Source organism: Rhinopithecus roxellana, chromosome 12 (assembly GCF_007565055.1).
Source record: "Rhinopithecus roxellana isolate Shanxi Qingling chromosome 12, ASM756505v1, whole genome shotgun sequence".
NCBI classification, from domain to species: Eukaryota; Metazoa; Chordata; class Mammalia; order Primates; family Cercopithecidae; genus Rhinopithecus; species Rhinopithecus roxellana.
The window spans coordinates 118,493,204-118,515,301 of record NC_044560.1 but is presented as its reverse complement, the minus strand read 5'-3'; the positions used below and the strand labels follow the sequence as shown (position 1 = coordinate 118,515,301).

The 22,098-nt window shown below is 49.9% G+C and overlaps 1 protein-coding gene across 4 annotated transcripts in view; it reads left to right on the top strand.

The window, feature by feature from the left end:
* Nucleotides 1-5,112: 5,112 nt before the first annotated feature.
* The window catches only part of NLRP12 (NLR family pyrin domain containing 12), a 31,072-nt gene continuing 14,086 nt past the window's right edge, over nucleotides 5,113-22,098 (top strand). Inside the window, exons 1-4 of one of the 4 annotated variants that reach the window (XM_030912724.1) lie at nucleotides 5,113-5,804; nucleotides 14,951-15,031; nucleotides 15,747-17,448; nucleotides 19,359-19,532. In XM_030912724.1, coding sequence (XP_030768584.1) covers nucleotides 5,516-5,804; nucleotides 14,951-15,031; nucleotides 15,747-17,448; nucleotides 19,359-19,532 — 2,246 coding nt within the window. In that variant the 5' untranslated portion in view covers nucleotides 5,113-5,515. The remainder of the gene's footprint in view (nucleotides 5,805-14,950; nucleotides 15,032-15,746; nucleotides 17,449-19,358; nucleotides 19,533-22,098) is intronic. The other 3 variants (XM_010380713.2, XM_010380712.2, XM_030912725.1) reach the window with 3 other exon arrangements.

Genomic DNA, 22,098 nt, shown 5'->3' with positions numbered 1-22,098 from the left:
GAGTCATCTCCATCATTTTCCAGCCCTGCTGTGTAGGCCACACAGTCAGAACTTCCCTCTCAGTCTCAGTTTCCCCATTCGTACGTGGAGAATGATGGCTTCCATTTTCTAGCCGGTTGGCGGTGAGCTAGTGATGCTGGTGGTGGTGATGGGAACGGTAGGTAGCACTTGGTGTCCCCTCTACGTGACAACAAAGAGGAACAGAAACCTCAGATGTGGCCTCCCACGGGACAGTCATTCAATGTCAGTTAGAGACAGCGTTTTGTCACATTGCCTGTAAAAGCAAATCCAAGCCAGGCACGGTAGCTCACGCCTGTAATCCCAGCACTTTGGCAGGCTGAGGCAGGTGGATCACCTGAGGTCAGGAGTTTGAGACCAGCCTGATCAACATGGTGAAACCCCATCTCTACTAAAAATACAAAAATTAGCTGGGCGTGGTGGCGAGCGCCTGTAATCCCAGCTACTCAGAGGCTGAGGCACGAGAATTGCTTGAACCCGAGAGGCGGAGGTTGCAGTGAGCCAAGATGGCACCCTTGCACTCCAGCCTGGGCAACAAGAGTGAAACTCCGTCTCAAAACAAAAACAAACCAGCAAATCCATGTTTGCAACACGTTAGCGAGTAGCATAGATTTTACTGATGATGGGTTTGGTTGGGGTAGAAGACAGTTTTCATCATACACCATCTAGTAAAGCAATTTAAATTCCTATTAGTCATCTCCGTAAACCCACCAAATGTTCTTCCCAGGCACCTGACACCTCTTATTTCCTTTCCTTCTGCCTTTCCCCACGTGGCTTCTAAAATGCCTTTTTATCCTGAATGATTTAGTTATACCTGCAAACAAGCAAACACCATACTGCAAAATTTCTCCAGTTAACAGGTTTCATACTCAAGTGACTTTTCAAAGTATTCCCTCAAAGGAAACAGGTCTCTTCCGGAACGGCAAAAGGGAAATTCTGCTGACAGAAAAACAAGCATTTCTCTGTGCCTTTACAGTACTGACACAGAGAAATGTTTCTCAGCAGAATCACTTGGGGAGCTTTATATTATAAAAACATGTATTTAGTCAGGCGTGGTGGTTCACACTTGTAATCCCAGCACTTTGGGAGGCTGAGGTGGGAGGATCGGTTGAGCTCAGGTGTTCCAGACCAGCTTGGGCAACATAATGAGATGTCATCTCTATTCAAAAAACTAATAAAAGAAAAAAAGAAAAAAGAAACATGTTTGATGGCCCCTGTCCTACCAAGATTCTGATTCAGGAAGTCTAGGGAGGGCCAATCTCATATACATATTGTATTTATATATTTATAAATCTTATTATATAAAATATTTCATCTATATGTATTTTTTTTTTTTTTGAGACGGAGTCTCACTCTGTGGCCCAGGCTGGAGTGCAGTGGTGCGATCTCGGCTCTCTGCAAGCTCCGCCTCCCAGGTTCAGGAGATTCTCCTGCCACAGCCTCCTGAGTAGCTGGGATTACAGGCACTCACCACCATACCTGGCTGACTTTTGTATTTTTATTTATTTTATTTTTAAGTTTTTGTTGTTGTTGAGACAGAGTCTCACTCAGTCACCCAGGCTGGAGTGCAGTGGCATGATCTCGGCTCACTGCAACCTCCACCTCCCAGGTTCAAGCAATTCTCACGCCTCGGCCTCCTGAGTAGCTGGAATTACAGGTGCGCGACACCCGGCTAATTTTTGTGTTTTTAGTAGAGACGGGGTTTCGCCATGTTGGCCCGGCTCATCTCAAACTCCCGACCTCAAGTGATCTGCCCGCCTCAGCCTCCCAAAGTGCGGGGACTACAGGCATGAGCCACCGCGCCCGGCCTCCTATTTATAACTTTTATAAATGTCCCTGATGATAACAATCTCCTTTCTAGTTGAAAACCAACAGGGCGACTCAGCACCGGGTGACTCAGCACCTGCTTTCAATAGGTTTATCCTTGTGATGCTAGGCAGGTGAGGCCCCAAATCAGGGCTTAGCCCGGGACAGTTCTTGGCTTCACCCAGGAAATAATTCAAGGGATTGGCAAGCAGGTGGTGGTGACAACTTCTATTGATTGATTGATTGATTGATTTAAGATGGCGTCTCTCTCTGTCACCCAGGCTGGAATTCAGTGGCGCGATCTCAGCTCACTGCAACCTCCACCTCCCGGGTTCAAGCAATTCTTCTGCCTCAGCCTCCCGAGTAGCTGGTATTACAGGTGCCCACCACCGTGTCCAGGTTATTTTTGTATTTTTAGTAGAGACGGGGTGGGGGGGTCTCACCATGTTCGCCAGGCTGGTCTGGAACTCCTGACCTCAAATGATCCACCTGCCTCAGCCTCCCAAAGTGCTGGGATTTCAGGCATGAGCCACTGTGCCTAGCAAAAAATTTTTAAAAAAAAGGAAAATTGGGCTGGGTGCGGTGTCTCATGCCTGTAATCCCAGCGCTTTGGGAGGCCAAGGTGGGAGGATTGCTTGAGCTCAGGAGTTCAAGGCCATGCTGGGCAACATGGTGAAATCCCATCTACTAAAAAAAAAAAAAAAAAAGGAAAATTGCATTCCTTGTCTTCAGATTCATTCTTGTGTTTCCAGAAATGGCACTGAGCCCAGAAGCAGCTATAGAAGTTGCCAATTCTCCTCTTTCCCCATGAGAAAGGACTATCTTGAAAGTGGAAGCATGAAGTAGACAGATGTGGATTCAGCTTCTCCCAACCCTCGCTTCCGAATTCCTAGAAATCAGTTTTTCCACCCCCTGCAGCAGTGGCGTGGCAGGAGCCTGGGTCGTGAGCCACTTGAGGAAGCTCAGATCAGATCTGCAGGGAATTCAGGTGAGCTACACCTTTCTCCTCCCCTCTAATGATCACTGCCATCCCCTCACTCCCAGGATGCACCCACCACCCGCCCTCACTCAGGCATGATGGCTTCAGTTTCTCGCTCTCCCAGTCCAGGCCTCCTCCGTTTGGTCTGTCTTCACAGGGGCCGTGAGGAATCTTCCTTAACCCAGATCTGACTCCATCCCTCCCCTGCTCAAAACCGCTCCATGCCATGCAACAGAACATTAGTCCTGGAAAGGACTTGGTGTGGGAGAGTGTCTCATAAAAAGCTGTGAAGGTTTCTGTTGTTGTTGTTTTTGTTGTTTTGTTTTGTTTTGTTTTGAGACGGAGTCTTACTCTGTTGCCCAGGCTGGAGTGCAGTGGTGCAATCTTGGCTCACTGCAACCTCTGCTTCCTGAGTTCAAGTGATTCTCCTGCCCCAGCCTCCTGAGTAGCTGGGACTACGGGCACCCGCCACCAAACCCAGCTAATTTTTTTTTTTCTTTTTTTTTGAGATGGAGTCTCGCTCTGTTGCCCAGGCTGGAGTGCAATGGCGCAATCTTGGCTCACTGCAACCTCTACTTCCCGGTTCAAGCAATTCTCCTGCCTCAGCCTCCCAAGTAGCTGGGATTACAGATGACTGCCACCAAGCCTGGCTAATTTTTTATTTTTACAAAATTTAGACATGGTGTTTCATCATATTGGCTAGGCTGGTCTCGAACTCCTGACCTCAGGTGATCTGCCCACCTCGGTCTCCCAAAGTGCTGGGATTACAGGCGTGAGCCACTGGGCCTGGCTATGAAGGCTTTTGTGTATATGTGTGTGTGTGTGTGTGTGTGTGTGTGTGTGTGTGTGTGTGTGTCTGAGAGGTCTGAATTGATCAGAAGCATGAAACAGAGTTGGCATGATGCAGGAGACAGAGGGAATCATAAACTTGCTCTTCCATCAGAATTCATAAATTCTGCTAACATATATTTTGTAGAGATGGGGCCTCACTATGTTGGCCAGGCTGGTCTGAAACTCCTGGCCTCAGGCGATCTACCTGCCTTGGCCTCCCCAAGTGCTGGGATTACATGCGTGAGCCATTGCCCCCAGTCACATCTCCCTCTTACACTAACCCTCCTGTCTTCCTCTTATAAAGACTCTTGTGGCCAGGCTCGGTGGCTCACGCCTATAATCCCAGCACTTTGGGAGGCTGAGGCAGGTGGATCACGAGGTCAGGAGATCAAGACCATCCTGGCTAACATGGTGAAACCGCGTCTCTACTAAAAATTAAAAAAAAAAAAAAATTAGCCAGGCATGGTGGCGGGCACCTGTAGTCCCAGCTACACTGGAGGCTGAGGCAGGAGAATGGCATGAATCCGGGAGGCGGAGCTTGCAGTGAGCCGAGATCTTGCCACTGCACTCCAGCCTGGGCGACAGAGCGAGACTCCGTCTCAAAATAAAAAAGACTCTTGTGATTCCATGGGTCCTGCCCAGATAACCCAGGATAACATCCCCATCTGAAGTGCCCTCATTTGGTCACATCTGCTAAGTCCTTTTTTGCTATGTAGGGTGAAATGTCACAGGTTCTGGGCATTAGGACATGACTATCTCTGGGGACCATTATCCTGCCTACCACAGAGTCCCTCTCATGCCACTGTTGTGACTGAGAGAAAAGAAAAAATAGCGGACCTATGTGAGGTCCTTAGTACCTCTCCCTGAGGCTGGGCTTGGTGGCTCACACCTGTAATCCCAGCACTTTGGAAGGCTGAGATGGGCAGATGTTTGAGCTCAGGAGTTCGAGACCAGCCTGGGCAACATAATGAGACCTCATCTGTACCAAAACTCTAAAAACTTAGCTGGGCATGGTGGCGCACGTCTGTGGTCCCAGCTACTTGTGAGGCTGAGGTGGGAGAATCGCTGGAACCCGGGAGGTTGCAGTGAGCTGAGATCACGCCAGTGAACTCCTGCCTGGGTGACAGAGTGAGACTCTGTCTCAAAGGAAAAAAAAAAAAAAAAGCCAGGCATGGTGGCTCACACCTGTAATCCCAGCACTTTGGGAGGCCGAGGCGGGTGGATCACCTGAGGTCAGGAGTTCCAGACCAGCCTGGCCAACATAGTGAAACCCTGTCTTTACTAAAACCACAAAAATTAGCCGGGTGTGGTGTCGGGTGTCTGAAATCCGCTACTCGGGAGGCTGAGGTGGGAGAATCGCTTGAACCTGGGAGGCGGAGGTTACAGTGAGCCAAGATTGCATCACTCTGGGCCACAGAGCGAGACTCTGTCTCAAAAAACAAAAGTTCTCCCTGGAAGAGGCGCAGTCACGGCTTTGATAATACCCTCTACCACACACACTAGTGAAACAAGGAAAACAAGAGGAAGGCGGAAAGACAGCGACTGCTTTGTTAGGAGAGCCGGGAAGAGACAGCAGAAGTGAAGCTCTTTTTCATCAGCCAAGTGGCTCCTAGGATTTCTTAATCTCCCCCTGACTTCCTGTTCTCCACCCAGAACACCCATTGGTGAGTGGGGCAGGGCAGGAGGGAGCTGAAGAGTGAGAAAGCCATTATTTCAGCAAAAGGTCTTTCCTCCCTCTCTCAGTCCTCGAACCGCTGGCTCAGCCTCTCCGCCCACCACCTGTGAACAATGCAATGGAAGGTGTGCTGCGGTCACCCCGTGTCCCGTGCATAGGAACGTCTCAGCCTCCAGGTCCCCTCCTTCCGGGCTCACAGCACCCCCATGCTACGAACCGCAGGCAGGGACGGCCTCTGTCGCCTGTCCGCCTACTTGGAAGAACTCGAGGCTGTGGAGCTGAAGAAGTTCAAGTTATACCTGGGGACCGCGACAGAGTTGGGAGAAGACAAGGTCCCCTGGGGACGCATGGAGATGGCCGGTCCCCTGGAAATGGCCCAGCTGCTCATCACCCACTTCGGGACAGAGGAGGCTTGGAGGTTGGCTCTCAGCACCTTTGAACGGATGAACAGGAAGGACCTGTGGGAGAGAGGACAGAGAGAGGACCTGGTGAGGGGTAAGGAGGTGGCGGGACAGGCAAGGCTAGAACCCCAGCGGGGTGTGGTGACTCTTGCCTGTAATCTCAGCACTTTGGGAGGCTGAAGAGGGCAGATCACTTGAGGTGAGGAGTTCAAGACCAGCCTAGACAACATAGTGAGGCTCTGTCTCTACCAAAAATCAAAAAAATTAGCCAGGTGTTGTGGTGCATGTCTGTGATCCCAGCTTCTCAGGAGGCTGAGGTGGGAGGATCACTTGAGACCAGAAGGTAGAGGCTGCAGTGAGCTATGATCCTGCCACTGCACCCCAGCCTGGCTGACAAAGTAAGACCTTGCCTCAAATATTTAAAATATATATATATATATAAAATCCCTGAGTCTGGGAGATCTGGTATATATATATATGTGTGTGTGTGTGTGTGTGTGTGTATATATATATATATATTTTTTTTTTTTTAAGAGATGAGGTGGCCAGGTGCAGTGGCTCACACCTATAATCCCAGCACTTTGGGAGGCCAAGGCGGGTGGATCATCTGAAGTCAGGAATTCGAGATCAGTCTGGCCAGCATAGTGAAACCCTGTCTCTACTAAAAATACAAAAATTGGCCAGCTGTGGTAGCACACGCCTATAGTCCCAGCTACTTGGGAGGCTGAGGCAGGAGAATCGCTTGAACCTGAGAGGTGGAGATTGCAGTGAGCTGAAATTGCACCACTGTACTCCAGGCTGGGTAACAGAGTGAAACCCCATCTCAAAAAAAAAAATTTTTAAAAGAGATGAGGTATCCTTTTTTTTTTGGGACGGGAGTCTCACTCTGTTGCCCAGGCTGGAGTACAGTGGCACAATCTCCACTCACTGCAACCTCCGCCTCCTGGGTTCAAGCAATTTTCTGCCTCAGCCTTCTGAGTAGCTGGGATTACAGGCACCCGCCACCATGCCTGGCTAATTTTTTGTATTTATATTTTTTGTAGAGACGGGGTTTCACTATCTTGGCCAGGCTGGTCTTGAACTCTTGACCTTGTGATCCACCCGCCTCAGCCTCCCAAAGTGTTGGGATTACAGGCGTGAGCCACTGTGCCCAGCCAAGATGAGGTATCCTTATGTTGCCCAGGCTGGTCTTGAACTCCTGGGCTCAAGCGAGCTCCCACCTTAGCCTCCCAAATCGCTGGGATTACAGGCATGAATGACCACTGCCTGGCCACCAATTCCCTTTTCTTTCATACTAATCCCTGAGCCTGGGAGATCTGGAATTCTAACTTACACACGCACGTATCTATATCTACACAAAAATTTCAACTTTTGCCGGGTACAGTGGCTCACGCCTGTAATCCCAGCACTTTGGGAGGCCGAGGCGGGTGGATCACAAGGTCAGGAGATAGAGACCATCCTGGCTAACACGGTGAAACCCCATCTCTACGAAAAACTACAAAAAAAAAAATTAGCCGGGCATGGTGGCGGGCGCCTGTAGTTCCAGCTACTTGGGAGGCTGGGGCAGGAGAATGGTGTGAACCCAGGGGACAGAGCTTGCAGTGAGCTGAGATCACGCCACTGCACTCCAACCTGGGCAACAGAGCGAGACTCTATCTCAAAAAAAAAAAAAAACAAATTTCAACTTTTATTTTAGATTCAAGGGGTACATGTGCAGGTTTGTTACATGGGTGTATTGAGCGATGCTGAGATTCAGGGTAAGATTGATCCTATCACCCAGGTACTTGAACATAGTACCCAATCGTGAGTTTTCCCGCGGCCACGAGTCCCCAGTGTCTTCCCATCTTTCTGAACATGAGAACCCAGTGTTTATCTTCCACTTATAAGTGAGAACATGCAGTCTTTGGTTTTCTATTCCTGCATTAGTTTGCTTAGGATAATGGACTCCAGCTGCGTCCATGTTACTGCAAAGGACATGATTTTGTTCTTTTTTATGACTGTGTACAGAATTCTAATTTCATCCCTTTGGTCTGTGTTCATGCTGTGTTCTGTCTGGAATATTCTCCATCTTCTTTGCCTGGAAAAGTATTACTTACTGAAACCTTGAAGCCACTACCTTCTCTAAAGAATTTACTCCTCTTCCCCCACCTTCTGATTCCTCGCTCCCACTACTCTGGCTCAGAAACCCCACTTCTGTGCCTCCTTAGCACTCTTGGATTTCTTTTATCATATCTTCTATCTCATAAAATAATCACAATGGGCCGGGCGCGGTGGCTCAAGCCTGTAATCCCAGCACTTTGGGAGACTGAGGTGGGCGGATCACCTAAGCTCAGGAGTTCGAGACCAGCCTGGCCAACATGGCGAAACCCCATCTCTACTAAAAATACAAAAAAAAATTATCCACGGGTGGTGGCGGGCACCAGTAATCCCAGCTAATCTAGAGGCTGAGACAGGAGAATCACTTGAACCCAGGAAGTGAAGGCTGCAGTGAGCAAAGATCATGCCACTGCACTCCAGCCTGGGTGACAGAGTGAGACACTGTCTCAAAAAATACATATATATATGATTTATACTGAGACACAAGCTCAAGAGATAATACGTGCAAAGTGCTTAACACAATTCAAAGCAGGTAGTAAGTGCTCAGCACATGTGGGCCATTGCTGAAGTGGCAGAGATGAGACTGGAGCTGTGGAATTGGTTTTTTAAAAACATTTTTATTTTTTAGAGATGGGGTCTCACCATGTTGCCCAGGCTAGACTCAAACTCCTGGGCTGAAGTGATCCCCTGCCTCAGCCTCTTGAATAGCTGAAACTACAGGTGCGCACTACAGAGCTCTGTTGGAGCTGTGTTTTTTTTTTTTTTTTTGCTTTATTTTGTTTTTGAGACAGAGTCTCACTCTGTTGCCCAGGCTGGATTGCAGTGGTGCAATCTTGACTCACTGCAAGCTCTGTATCCCGAGTTTCAGCGATTCTCCTGCCTCAGCCTCCTGAGTAGCTAGGATTACAGGCACGTGCCACCACACACGACTAATTTTTATATTTTTAGTAAAGACGGGGTTTTACCATGTTGGTCCAGTTGGTCTTGAACTCCTGACCTCAGGTGATCCGCCCACCTCGGCCTCCCAAAGCGCTGGAATTACAGGCATGAGCCACTGCACCCTGCTTGAGCTGTAGTTTTTAATGTCATTTCTCACCTGTTTACTGGGAAATGGATGCCCTGAAAGGCAGAAAGAGTCTTGACTCCCCTGTGTGATTCTCTGAGACTAAAGTGTCTGGCTAGGGCTAGGAACCGAGTAAACTTTGGTGAACATTTGCTGAATGAGTAAGCAAGTTCTGCCAATAACGGGCTATACACAGTCACTTCTGCAAAGCTCAGTGACTCATCATTAATGAGGTGTGACGGCAGTAGTGTGCTGGGAAACATCTCTGTAAAAAACAAAGTCTTTAATGACTCTGAAAAAACCAAATGCACTGTTTGTAACCTTCCGTCCTTCCTTCCTTCCTTTTTTTCCCTTCCGTTCCCTTCCCTCTTCCTTTCTTTTCTTTTTTCTTCTTTTCTCTCTTTCTCCTCTCTCTTCTCTTTTCTCTTTCTTTTTCTTTTTCTCTTTTCTCCATCACCCAAGAGACGGAGGTTGCGGTAAGCCAAGATCCCGCTACTGCACTCCAGCCTGGACAACAAGAGCAAAACTCCATCTTAATATACATACACATACACACATATATAATATATATGTATATTATATATATATTAGCCAGGTATGGTGGCGCACGCCTGTAATCCCAGCTACTCAGGAGGCTGAGGCAGGAGAATCACTTGAACCCGGGAGGTGGAGGTTGCAGTGAGCTGAGATGGCACCACTGCACTCCAGCCTGGACGACAAGAGCGAGGCTCTATCTCAAAACAAAAGAAAAAACTATCAATGTACTTACTTGTCATTTTGTATAATTATATCTAAATGTAAGTGTTACATAGTTATTTTAAGAAATGGAAATAACGTACAAATATAGCATCAAAAGTAAAGTCCCACTTTTCTCCCTCTTCCGCCCGAATCTCTCCCAGCATTGACAATGCATAACCACTTGCCGAGCGTTCTTCTCCGGACTGCATCCGTTTAGTCTACTAAGAGGCAGCTCAGCGTTCCCAAGGAGACAGATATCTAGCTTTGCTCTTTCTGTCTGTGTGATGCTGGAGAATCTGTGCCCCTCCGGGCTTCCGTCTCCATCTGTAAAACAAGGGCATCAGACAAGATCGGCGGTTCGCATGTGAATGTGCATAAGAGTCTCCTGAGACCCTTGTGGCTAACGGGGAGTCCAAGACGCCCCAACCCTGGAGATTCTGATTCAGCAGGTCTCAGGCACCAGGAATCTGCATTTTCATGGGGGTGGTTCTCGCGGCATGCCTAGGAAACACTGAAGGAGAACATCCCTGAGGCCTTTCTCAGCTGCAATTTTCAAGAATTACCTTTTTTATTTTTAGGTATTTATTTTTTTGAAATGGAGTCTCACTCTGTCACCCAGGCTGGAGTGCAGTGGCACGATCTTGGCTCACTGCAACCTCCACCTCCCGGGTTCAAGTGATTCACCTGCCTCAGCCTCCCGAGTACCTGGGACTATAGGCGCCCGCCATCACGCCCGGCTAGTCTTGTATTTATAGTAAAGACAGAGTTTCACCGTGTTAGCCAGGATGGTCTCAATCTCCTGACCTCACGATCCTCCCACCTCAGCCTCCCAAAATGCTAGGATTACAGGCGTGAGCCACCGCACCAGCCTGGATTACCTTTAAAAAAAAAAAAAAAACTATGGCCACACCTATAATCCCAGCACTTTGGGAGGCTGAGGCAGGCAGATGACTTGAGCCCAGAAGTTTGAGACCAGTCTGGGCAACATGGCAAAACCCCGTCTCTACAAAACTGGGCAGGCACAGTGGCACATGCCTGCACACTCAGCTACCTGGGAGGCTGAGATGGGAGGATCACTTTAAGCCCAGAAGGTAAAGGCTGCAGTGAGCCAAGATCATGCCACTCTACTCTAGCCTGAGCAACAGAGCAAGACCCTCTCTCTCAAAAAAAAAAAAAAAAAAAAAAAAAAAAATTGCCAACCAGCTGCAGTGGCTCACGCCTGTAATCCCAGCACGTTGGAGGCTGAGGCAGGTGAATCACTCACTTGAGGCTAGGAATTCGACAACAGCCTGGCCAACATGGTGAAACCTTGTCTTGTCTCTACTAAAAATACAAAAATTACACGCCTGTAATCCCAGCTACTCCAGAGGCTGAGGCAGGAGAATCACTTGAACCCAGGAGGCAGAGGTTGCGGTGAGCCAAGACCACACCAGCCTGGGCGACACAGTGAGACTCTGTCTCGTAAATGAATAAATAAATAGTGCTAAAATACACAAAACATGAAATTTGCCCTCTTAACCTTTTTTTTTTTTTTTTTGAGACGGAATTTAATTCTTGTTGCCTAGGCTGGAGTGCAGTGGTGTGATCTCAGCTCACTGCAACCTCTGCCTCCTGCGTTCAAGCAATTATCCTGTCTCAGCCTCCCAAGTAGCTGGGATTATAGGTGTCTACCACCATGCCCAGCTAATTTTTGTATTTTTAGTAGAGATGGGGTTTCTCCATGTTGGTCAGACTGGTCTTGAACTCCTGACCTCAGTTAATCCATCCGCCTTGGCCTCCCAAAGTGCAGGGATTACAGGCGTGAGCCACCACACCCAGCCTCCTCTTAACCGTTTTTTTTTTTCTTTTTCTTGAGATGGAATCTCGCTCTGTCACTAGGCTGGAGTGCAATGGCACGATCTCAGCTCACTACAACATCTGACCCCCTGGTTCAAGCGATTCTCCTGCCTCAGCCTCCTGAGTAGCTGGGATTACAGGCACACGCCACCACTTCTGGCTCATTTTTGTATATTTTTTTTCTGTTTTGTTTTGTTTTTTGAGACAGTCTCGCTCTGTCACCCAGGCTGGAGTGCAGTGACACGTTCTGGGCTCACTGCAAGCTCAGCCTCCCAGGTTCATGCCATTCTCCTGCCTGAACCTCCTGAGTAGCTGCGACTACAGGCGCCCGCCACCACCACACCCAGCTAATTGTTTGTACTTTTAGTAGAGACGGGATTTCACCGTGTTAGCTAGGATGGTCTAGATCTCCTGACCTCGTGATCTGCCCTCATCAGCCTCCCACAGTGCTGGGATTACAGGTGTGAGCCACCGCACCCAGCCTTCATTTTTGTATTTTTAATAGAGACAAGGTTTCACCACGTTGGTATGGCTGGTCTTGAACTCCTGACATCAGGTGATCCACCTGCCTTGGCCTCCTAAAGTGCTGGGAATACAGGCGTGAGCCACTGCGCCAGGCCTCCTCTTACCCATTTTTAAGTGTGCTGCTGAGGACAGTACATTTACACTGATGTGCCTTCAATCTTCAGAACTCTGCATCTTGCAAAACAAACTGGATACCCATTAAACAATTCCCTATTTTTCCCTTTCCTCTCAATGATAACCTTCTTTAATTAAAAATTGAGTGGCCAGGTGTGTTGGCTCATGCCTGTAATCCCAGCATTTTGGGAGGCCAAGGTGGGCGGATCACCTGAGGTCAGGAGACCAGCCTGGCCAACATGGTAAAACCCCATCTCTACCAAAAATATAAAAATTAGCCGGGCATGGTGGCCCACGCCTGTAATCCCAGTTACTCAGGAGACTGAGGCAGGAGAATCGCTGGAACCTGGGAGGTGAAGATTGTAGTGAGCTGAGATCGCACCACTGCACTCCAGCCTCGGCGACAGAGTGAGACTCTGTCTCAAATAAATAAATAAAATAATAAAATAAATTTAAAAATAAAATAAAATAAAATAGTGCGAGATGACTGAATATACCAGAGCCAGCAATGAACAGATGAAAGACAACAGTTTAGGCCAGGCACGGTGGCTCGCACCTGTAATCCCAGCACTTTGGGAGACCAAGGCAGGTGGATCATGAGGTCAGGAGTTCAAGACCAGCCTGGCCAACATGGTGAAAAGCCGTCTCTACTAAAAATACAAAAATTAGCTGGGTGCGGTGGCGGGCGCCTGTAATCCCAGCTACCCAGGAGGCTGAGGCAGGAGAATTGCTTGAACCCGGGAGGCGGAGTTTGCAGTGAGCTGAGAGCACGCTGCTGCATTCCAGCCTGGGTGATAGAGCAAGACTCTGCCTCAAAAAAAAAGAAAGACAACAGTTTATTAGTCACACAGACTCACAGGGAAGGTGTCCCCGCATGCCAGGAGGGTCACACAGGGTATTGCACTTGGGAACATTATGAAGCGGCAGGGGCTGTGGGGGGCGGGCTGTGTAGTAACAAGAGGGTGGGGTGCCTCCTGGCTCCTTCAAGAGGATGTTCTTGGCTTTCATGAATCATTTCATGGGCTAGCAACCAGCAGGGAGGTGAAAACTTGTCAGAGTGAGGACCAGATGGGGTGCCGCTGGCTCAGCTGATGGGAGAACTCGCCAGGGGAAGTCGTTCTCATGGAGTAGGGAATATACCAGGTGAGAGCATAGGAACCCACCCTTAGGACTTTGAGGGCCTTCTGAGGACCAAAGATGCCAAGGAAGGACTGGACGTGTAGAATCTTATGATGTATCCAGACAAAGACCTTTTTGGGGCTGGGCATGATGGCCCATACCAGTATTTCCAACACTGTGAGAGGCCAAGGTTGAAGGATTGCTTGAGGCCAGGAGTTCCAGACCAGCCTGGGTAACATATTGAGACCTAATCTCTACCAAAAAGAAAAAAAAAAAAAATTAAAATATTTTTAAGAGACAGAGTCGCCAGGCGCAGTGGCTCACACATAATCCCAGCACTTTGGGAGGCCGAGGTGGGTGGATCACGAGGTTAGGAGTTCGAGACCAGCCTGACCCACATGGTGAAACCCCGTCTCTACTAAAAATACAAAAAAATACAAAATAAATTATCCGGGCATTGTGACGCATGCCTGTAGTCCCAGCTGCTCAGGAGGCTGAGGCAGGAGAATCACTTGAACCCGGGAGGCAGAAGTTGCAGTGAGCCAAGATCGTGCCACTACACTCCAGCCTGGGTAACAGAGCTAGACTCTGTCTCGAAAAAAAAAAGAGAATGGGCCGGGCGCGGTGGCTCAAGCCTGTAATCCCAGCACTTTGGGAGGCCGAGACGGACGGATCACGAGGCCAGGAGATCGAGACCATCCTGGCTAACACGGTGAAACCCCGTCTCTACTAAAAAATACAAAAAACTAGCCGGGCGAGGTGGCGGGCGCCTGTAGTCCCAGCTACTCGGGAGGCTGAGGCAGGAGAATGGCGTGAACCCGGGAGGCGGAGTTTGCAGTGAGCGGAGATCCGGCCACTGCACTCCAGCCCGGGCGACAGAGCGAGACTCCGTCTCAAAAAAAAAAAAAAAAAAAAAAAAAGAGAATGGATGAGATGTGGCCTAGAGCTGACAAGGGAGGAGTCCAGACTGACTCCGAACTTCCCAGTTAAAAAGATTGATTGGGCCCGGGTGCAGTGGCTCACGCCTGTAATCCCAGCACTTTGGGAGGCCGAGGTGGGCAGATCATGAAGTCAGCAGATCAAGACCATCCTGGCTAACATGGTGAAACCCTATCTCTACTAAAAATACAAAAAATTAGCCGAGCGTGGTGGTGGGCGCCTGTAGTCCCAGCTACTCAGGAGGCTGAGACAGGAGAATGGCCTCAAATCTGCCTTGAGCTCCGGGAGCTCAAGCTCCAGGAGGCGGAGCTTGCAGTGAGCCGAGATGGCGCCACTGCACTCCAGCCTGGGCGACAGAGCAAGGCTCTGTCTCTAAAATAAAATAAAATAAAATAAAAAATACAAAAACTAGCCAGGCATTGTGGTGCACAACTGTAATCCCAGCTACTCGGGAGGCTGAGGCAGGAGAATCGCTTGAATCCAGGAGGTGGAGGTTGTGGTAAGCCAAGATCGTACCACTGCACTCCGGCCTGGGCAACAGAGCAAGACTCTGTCTCAAAAAAAAAAAAAAAGACTGATTGGATGGATGGAGGTGGCAATGACCATGAGGGGGACCTAGGAAGGAGGGTGGGCTACAAGGAACAAGGGATGAGCTGTTTCCCACACACGGCCTATGCAGTGACTACAGAACATTCTGGGGTGTGGATGAGCAGGGAGTTATGCAGGCATTTTGACGTAATCGCAGCTCATATGATGCAGTGCTACTAGCTAGATGTGTACTAGTTCATCTTGCACAATTTCTTTTCCAGATACCCCAGCTGGTGGCCCGTCCTCACTTGGGAACCAGTCAACATGCCTTCTGGAAATCTCTCCTGTCACTCCAAGAAAAGGTGAGCCTCAAGCCATATACCTACATGTATTCATCTACATAGAGCAGAAGACCCCATGGAGTGTACGCCAGGCACAAATGCATGACTGAGGAATTCATGGGGTGGATTAATGACACCATCAAAGGGGCAGTTTCCTCCTATGTTTCAACTCATCAACCTTTCCATGTCCACATTTTGTGCTGACACTTGTCACCTCACGGCTGAAAGATGGCTACCAAGCCATCTCATACAAGCAAGGGCAACAAGGGAGGCTAAAAGGCCAGGTATGGTGGCTCACGCCTGTAATCCAAGCACTTTGGAAGGCCAAGGCAGGCAGATCACCTGAGGTCAGGAGTTCAAGACCAGCCTGGAAAACATGACAAAACCCTGTCTCTACTAAAAATACAAAATTAGCCAGGTGTGGTGGAGCACATCTGTAGTCCCAGCTATTCAGAGGGTGAGGCAGGAGAATCACTTGAACCTGGAAGGCGGAGGTTGCAGGTCAAGTTGAAGGTGGAAGTCTCGCTCCATTGCCCAGGCTGGAGCGCAGTGGTGGGATCTCGGCTCACTGCAACCTCCACCTTCTGGGTTCAAGCAATTCTCCCATCTCAGCCTCCCAAGTAGCCGGGACTACAGGCACACACCTTCTTTGAGCCAGATGAGGAGCGCTTTACCTCATGAACTCATCAGAGGTTGCTGATGAGTCCTCTGCAAAACTTTCATTCCTCTCCCCTAGATCCTCAGGAAGCCTACAGAGACTATGTCCGCAGGAAATTCCGGCTCATGGAAGACCGCAACGCGCGCCTAGGGGAATGTGTCAACCTCAGCCACCGGTACACCCGGCTCCTGCTGGTGAAGGAGCACTCAAACCCCATGCAGGCCCAGCAGCAGCTTCTGGACATAGGCCGGGGACACGCGAGGACCGTGGGACACCAGGCCAGCCCCATCGAAATAGAGACCCTCTTTGAACCAGACGAGGAGCGCCCCGAGCCACCGCGCACTGTGGTCATGCAAGGCGCGGCAGGGATAGGCAAGTCCATGCTGGCACACAAGGTGATGCTGGACTGGGCGGACGGGAAGCTCTTCCAAGGCAGATTTGATTATCTCTTCTACATCAACTGCAGGGAGATGAACCAGAGTGACACGGAATGCAGCATGAAAGACCTCATCTCCGGCTGCTGGCCCGAGCCCAGCGCGCCTCTCCAGGAGCTCGTCCGAGTTCCCGAGCGCCTCCTTTTCATCATCGATGGCTTCGATGAGCTCAAGCCTTCTTTCCATGATCCTCAGGGACCCTGGTGCCTCTGCTGGGAGGAGAAGCCGCCCATGGAGCTGCTTCTTAACAGCTTAATTCGGAAAAAGCTGCTCCCTGAGCTATCTTTGCTCGTCACCACGCGGCCCACGGCTTTGGAGAAGCTCCACCGTCTGCTGGAGCACCCCAGGCACGTGGAGATCCTGGGCTTCTCTGAGGCAGAAAGGAAGGAGTACTTCTACAAGTATTTCCACAACACAGAGCAGGCGGGCCAAGTCTTCAATTATGTGAGGGACAACGAGCCTCTCTTCACCATGTGCTTCGTCCCCCTGGTGTGCTGGGTGGTGTGTACCTGCCTCCAGCAGCAGCTGGAGGGTGGGGGGCTGTTGAGACAGACATCCAGGACCACCACTGCGGTGTATATGCTCTACCTGCTCAGTCTGACGCAACCCAAGCTCAGGACCTCACGCCTCCAGCCCCCACCCAACCAGAGAGGGTTGTGCTCCTTGGCGGCAGATGGCCTCTGGAATCAGAAAATCCTATTTGAGGAGAAGGACCTTCGGAAGCATGGCCTAGATGGGGCGGATGTCTCTGCCTTCCTCAACATGAACATCTTCCAGAAGGACATTAACTGTGAGAGGTACTACAGCTTCATCCACTTGAGTTTCCAGGAATTCTTTGCAGCTATGTACTATATCCTGGATGACGGGGAGTGTGGGGCAGGCCCAGACCAGGACGTGATCAGGCTGTTGACCGAGTACGCGTTTTCTGAAAGGAGCTTCCTGGCACTCACCATCCGCTTCCTGTTTGGACTCCTGAACGAGGAGACCAGGAGCTACCTGGAGAACAGTCTATGCTGGAAGGTATCGCCGCACATCAAGAGGGAACTGTTGCAGTGGATCCGAAGCAAAGCTCAGAGCGATGGCTCCACCCTGCAGCAGGGCTCCTTGGAGTTCTTCAGCTGCTTGTACGAGATCCAGGAGGAGGAGTTTATCCAGCAGGCCCTGAGCCACTTCCAGGTAATCGTGGTCAGCAACATCGCCACCAAGATGGAGCACATGGTCTGCTCCTTCTGTGTGAAGAACTGCAGGAGTGCCCAGGTGCTGCACTTGTATGGCGCCACCTACAGCGCGGATGGGGAAGACTGGGCGAGGTGCTCTGCAGGAGCACACACACTGCTGGTGCAGCTGTAAGTATACCTGGGACTGCTCAGATTCATGCCTTTTTTTTTTTTTTTTTTTTTTTTTCCTCTGTTGCCCAGGCTGGAGTGCACTGGCATGACCTCAGCTCACTGCAACCTCCGTCTCCCGGGTTCAAGAGATTCTCCGTTTCAGCCTCCCAAGTAGCTGGGACTACAGGCGCCACCATGCCTGGCTAATTTTTTGTATTTTTAGTAGAGACAGGGTTTTACCATATTGGCCAGGGTGGTCTTGATCTCTTGACCTCATGATCTGCCCACCTTGGCCTCCCAAAGTGCTGGGATTACAGGCATGAGCCACTGCACCTGGCCCACGCTTTTTGTTGTTGTTTTAACAAAGTGTCTCGGTGTCCCAGGCTGGAGTGCAGTGGCGCAATCTCAGCTCACTGTAGCCTCTGCCTCCCGGGTTCAAGCGATTCTCCTGCCTCAGCCTCCTGAGTAGTTGGGGTTACAGGTGCCCATCACCATGCCGGGATAATTTTTGTATTTTTAGTGGAGACGGGGTTTCACCATGTTAGCCAGGCTGGTCTTGAACTCCTGACCTCAAGTGATCCACCCGCCTTGGTCTTGAGGTTCATGCTCTTAACCAGTGCCTGTCAGCTAGGGGTGATTTTGCTCTGACATTTGGCCATGTCTGGAGACATGTTTTCTGGTGGTCACAACTGGGAAGCAAGTAACACTACTGACATCTAGTGGGTAAAGGCCAGGAATGCTGCAAACACCCTGCAGTACACAGGACAGTCCCTCTGGCCCCAAAGTGTCAATAGTGCCACAGCAGAGACTAAACAACACCCATTGGGACTAAATTGAGGTTGATATCTGGGAGAATTTTTTCAATCAACAAATATTACTAAGTCCCTTTTTCTTGACAGAGTCTGGCTCTGTCACCAAGGCTGAAGTGCAGTGGCACGATCTCAGCTCACTGCAACCTCCCCCTTGCATGTCTCAGCCTCCCAAGTAGCCGGGCCCACAGGAGTGTGCCACCACACCCAGCTAATTTTTGTATTTTTTAGTAGAGACGGGGTATCATCGTGTTGGCCAGGCTGGTCTTGAATTCTTGGCCTCAGCCTCCCAAAATGCTGGGATTATAGGTGTGAGCCACCACACCCAGCCTCTACGTCCCTTTTATCTGTGGACCCAACACTGTTCTGTAGACAGAAGACTGTGTGAATAAGCCAGTGCTCCCAAGAGAGCACACATCCTAATGAGAACGGAGACAGATAATAAAGAAACAAGTAAACCAACTAATTAATGATTAGGAGTTTCAGATCGAGTCAGGTGCAGCCTGGACAACATAATGAGATCCCCATCTCCAAAAATATAAAATAAATTAGCTGGGCATGATGGTGCACACCTGTAGCCCCAGCTTCTCAGGAGGCTGAGGCGAGAGGATTGCTTAAGCCTAGGAGGTCAAGCCTGCAGTGAGCCATGATCTCACCATGCACTCCAGCCTAGACAACAGGGCAAGGCCTTCTAAAAAAAAAAAAAAAAAGTTAAAAGATAGCATGCTTTGGCTGGACGTGGTGGCTCACGCCTGTAATCCCAGCACTTTGGGAGGTTGAGGCGGGTGGATCACCTGAGGTCAGGAGTACGAGATCAGCCTGGCCAACACGGTGAAACCCCATCTCTACTAAAAATACAAAACTACCTGGGCGTGGTGGCTCATGCCTGTAATCCCAGCTACTCTGGAGGCTGAGGCAGGAGAATCGCTTGAACCCAGGAGGCGGAGGTTGCGGTGAGCTGAGATGGCGCCATTGCACCCCAGCCTGGCCAACAAGAGCGAAACTCCGTCTCAAAAAAAAAAAAAAGATAGCATGCTTCATAAATGGTAAAATGACATGCAAAGGCCATCGTTGTCAAGCACCCAGTAACACCAGAGAGTGACCTGTCTTTCCTTCAAGCAGACCAGAGAGGACCGTTCTGCCGGACGCCTACAGTGAACATCTGGCAGCGGCCCTGTGCACCAATCCAAACCTGACAGAGCTGGCTCTGTACCGGAAAGCTCTGGGTAGCCGGGGGGTGAAGCTTCTCTGTCAAGGACTCAGACACCCCAGCTGCAAACTTCAGAACCTGAGGTGAGTGCAGGCTGGTCTGGGGGTTTCAGGTGGTCCCTACCGTGGCCTCTCATGGGGCTCGGTCACAAAGGTTCTATCACGGGATGGTGTATGCATTGGCTACAGCTGCCAGCAAAAAGTGCCATAAAGCTGGGTGCGGTGGTTCACGTCTGTAATCTCAGCATGTTGATAGGTCAAGGTGGGCAGATCACTTGAGGTCAGGAGTTTGAGACCAGCCTGGCCAACATGGCAAAATGCCATCTCTACAAAAAATACAAAAATTAGGAGGGCTGTCATCCCAGCTGCTTGGGAGGCTGAGGCGGGAGAATCACTTGAACCTGGGAGGCAGAGGTTGCAGTGAGCCGGGATCGTGCCACTGCACTCCAGCCTGGGTGATATGGTGAGACTCCGTCTCAGGGGAAGAAAAAAAAAAAAGTGCCAAAGACTGGGTGGCTTCACCCCATAAATGTATTTTCTCAAGGCAGGTTGTGGGGTTGCTAGAAGTCCAAGACCAAGCTGTGGGCAGGTTAAGTTCTTCTGAGGCCTCTGTCCTGGGTCTGCAGATCACTGCCTTCTGTCTTCATGTGGTCATCCCGCTGTGTGGGTCTCCATATTTTTTATTTTTACTTTTTTTTTTTTTTTGAGACACTGATATGCTCTGTCACCCAGGCTGGAGTGCAGTGGCACAATCATGGCTCGCTGCAACCCCAAACTTTTGGACTCAAGTGATCCTCTTGCCCCAGCATCACGATAGCTGGGAAAACAAGCGTGTGCAACCACACCCAGCTAATTTTTGTATTTTTTTGGAGGGATGGGGTTTCACCATGTTGCCCACACTGGTCTGAAACTCCTGGCCTCAAGTGATCCTCCCTCCTCAGCCTCCTTAACTGTTGAGATTACAGGTGTGAGTCATTGTGCCTAGCCAAATTTTTTTTTATCTTTTAGTTTTTGAGATAGTCTTGCTCTGTAGCCTGGGCTGGAGTGCAGTGACACGATCTCGACTCACTGCAACCTCCGCTTCCCAGGTTCAAGCAATTCTCCTGCCTCAGCCTCCTGAGTAGCTGGGACTACAGGGGTGCACCACCACACCCAGCTAATTTTAGTGTTTTTAGTAGACATAGGGTTTCACTGCATTGGCCAGGCTGGTCATAAACTCCTGACCTCAGGTAGTCTACCCACCTCGGCCTCCCAAAGTGCTGGGATTACAGGCTTGAGCCACCGCACACAACCTTGAATTTTTTTTTTTTTTTTTTTTTTTGAGATGGAGTCTCGCTCTGTCGCCCGGGCTGGAGTGCAGTGGCCGGATCTCAGCTCATTGCAAGCTCCGCCTCCTGGGTTTACGCCATTCTCCTGCCTCAGCCTCCCGAGTAGCTGGGACTACAGGCGCCCGCCACCTCGCCCGGCTAGATTTTTGTATTTTTTTAGTAGAGACGGGGTTTCACCGTGTTAGCCAGGATGGTCTCGATCTCCTGACCTCGTGATCCGCCCGTCTCAGCCTCCCAAAGTGCCGGGATTACAGGCTTGAGCCACCGCGCCCGGCCAGGACCTTGAATTTCTTTAAGGGCAACCTTTGTGAGTGTATTTGACTACAAAGCAACAAAACATTTTATATTATTCTTGTTGCTTTCCATGACAGGTAAAATTTATCATATACAATATGATATTCTGAAATAAACATATTGGCCAGGTGTGATGGCTCACACTTTCCCAGCACTCTCCCAGCACTTTGGGAGGCCAAGGTGGGAGGATCACTTGAGCCCAAGAGTTCAACACCAGCCTGGCCAACATGGAGAAACCCCATCCCGTCTCTACTAAAAAATACAAAAATTAGTCAGGCGTGGTGCTGGGCACCTGTAATCCCAGTTGCTTGGGAGGCAGAGGCAGGAGAATTGCTTGAATCCAGGAGGTGGAGATTGCAGTGAGCTAAGATCACACCACTGCACTCCAGCCTGGGCAACAAGAGCGAGACTCTGCCTCAAAAAATATATATAAAATATATTAAAAATAAACTCTCTCAGCTAAAAGATAAATATTTTTTTTTTCTTTTTCTTTTTTTTTTTGGAGACGGTGTCTTGCTCTTGTCTCCCAGGCTGGAGTGCAATGGCGCGATCTCAGCTCACTGCAACATCCGCCTCCCAGGTTCAAGCGATTCTCCTGCCTCAGCCTCCTGAGTAGCTGGGATTACAGGTGCCCGCCACCACACTCGACTAATTTTTTGTATTTCTTTAGTAGAGACAGGGTTTTGCCATGTTGGCCAGGCTGGTCTTGAACTCCTGACCTCAGGTGATCCACCCTGTTCAGCCTCCCAAAATGCTGGGATTACAGGTGTGAGGCACCGCGCCTGGCGATAAACTCTTAAAAAAAAAAATAGCTGGATGTGGTGGTGTGCACCTGTAGTCCCAGCTACTCAGGACACTGACGTGGGAGGTTGCTTGAGCCCAGAAGGTTTAGGCCCCAGTGAGTCATGATGGTGCCACTGCCCTCCAGCCTGGAAAACAGAGTGAAATGCCATCACACACGGTGGCTCACACCTGTAATCCCAGCACTTCCGGAGGCCAAGGCGGGTGGATCACCTGAGGTCGGGAGT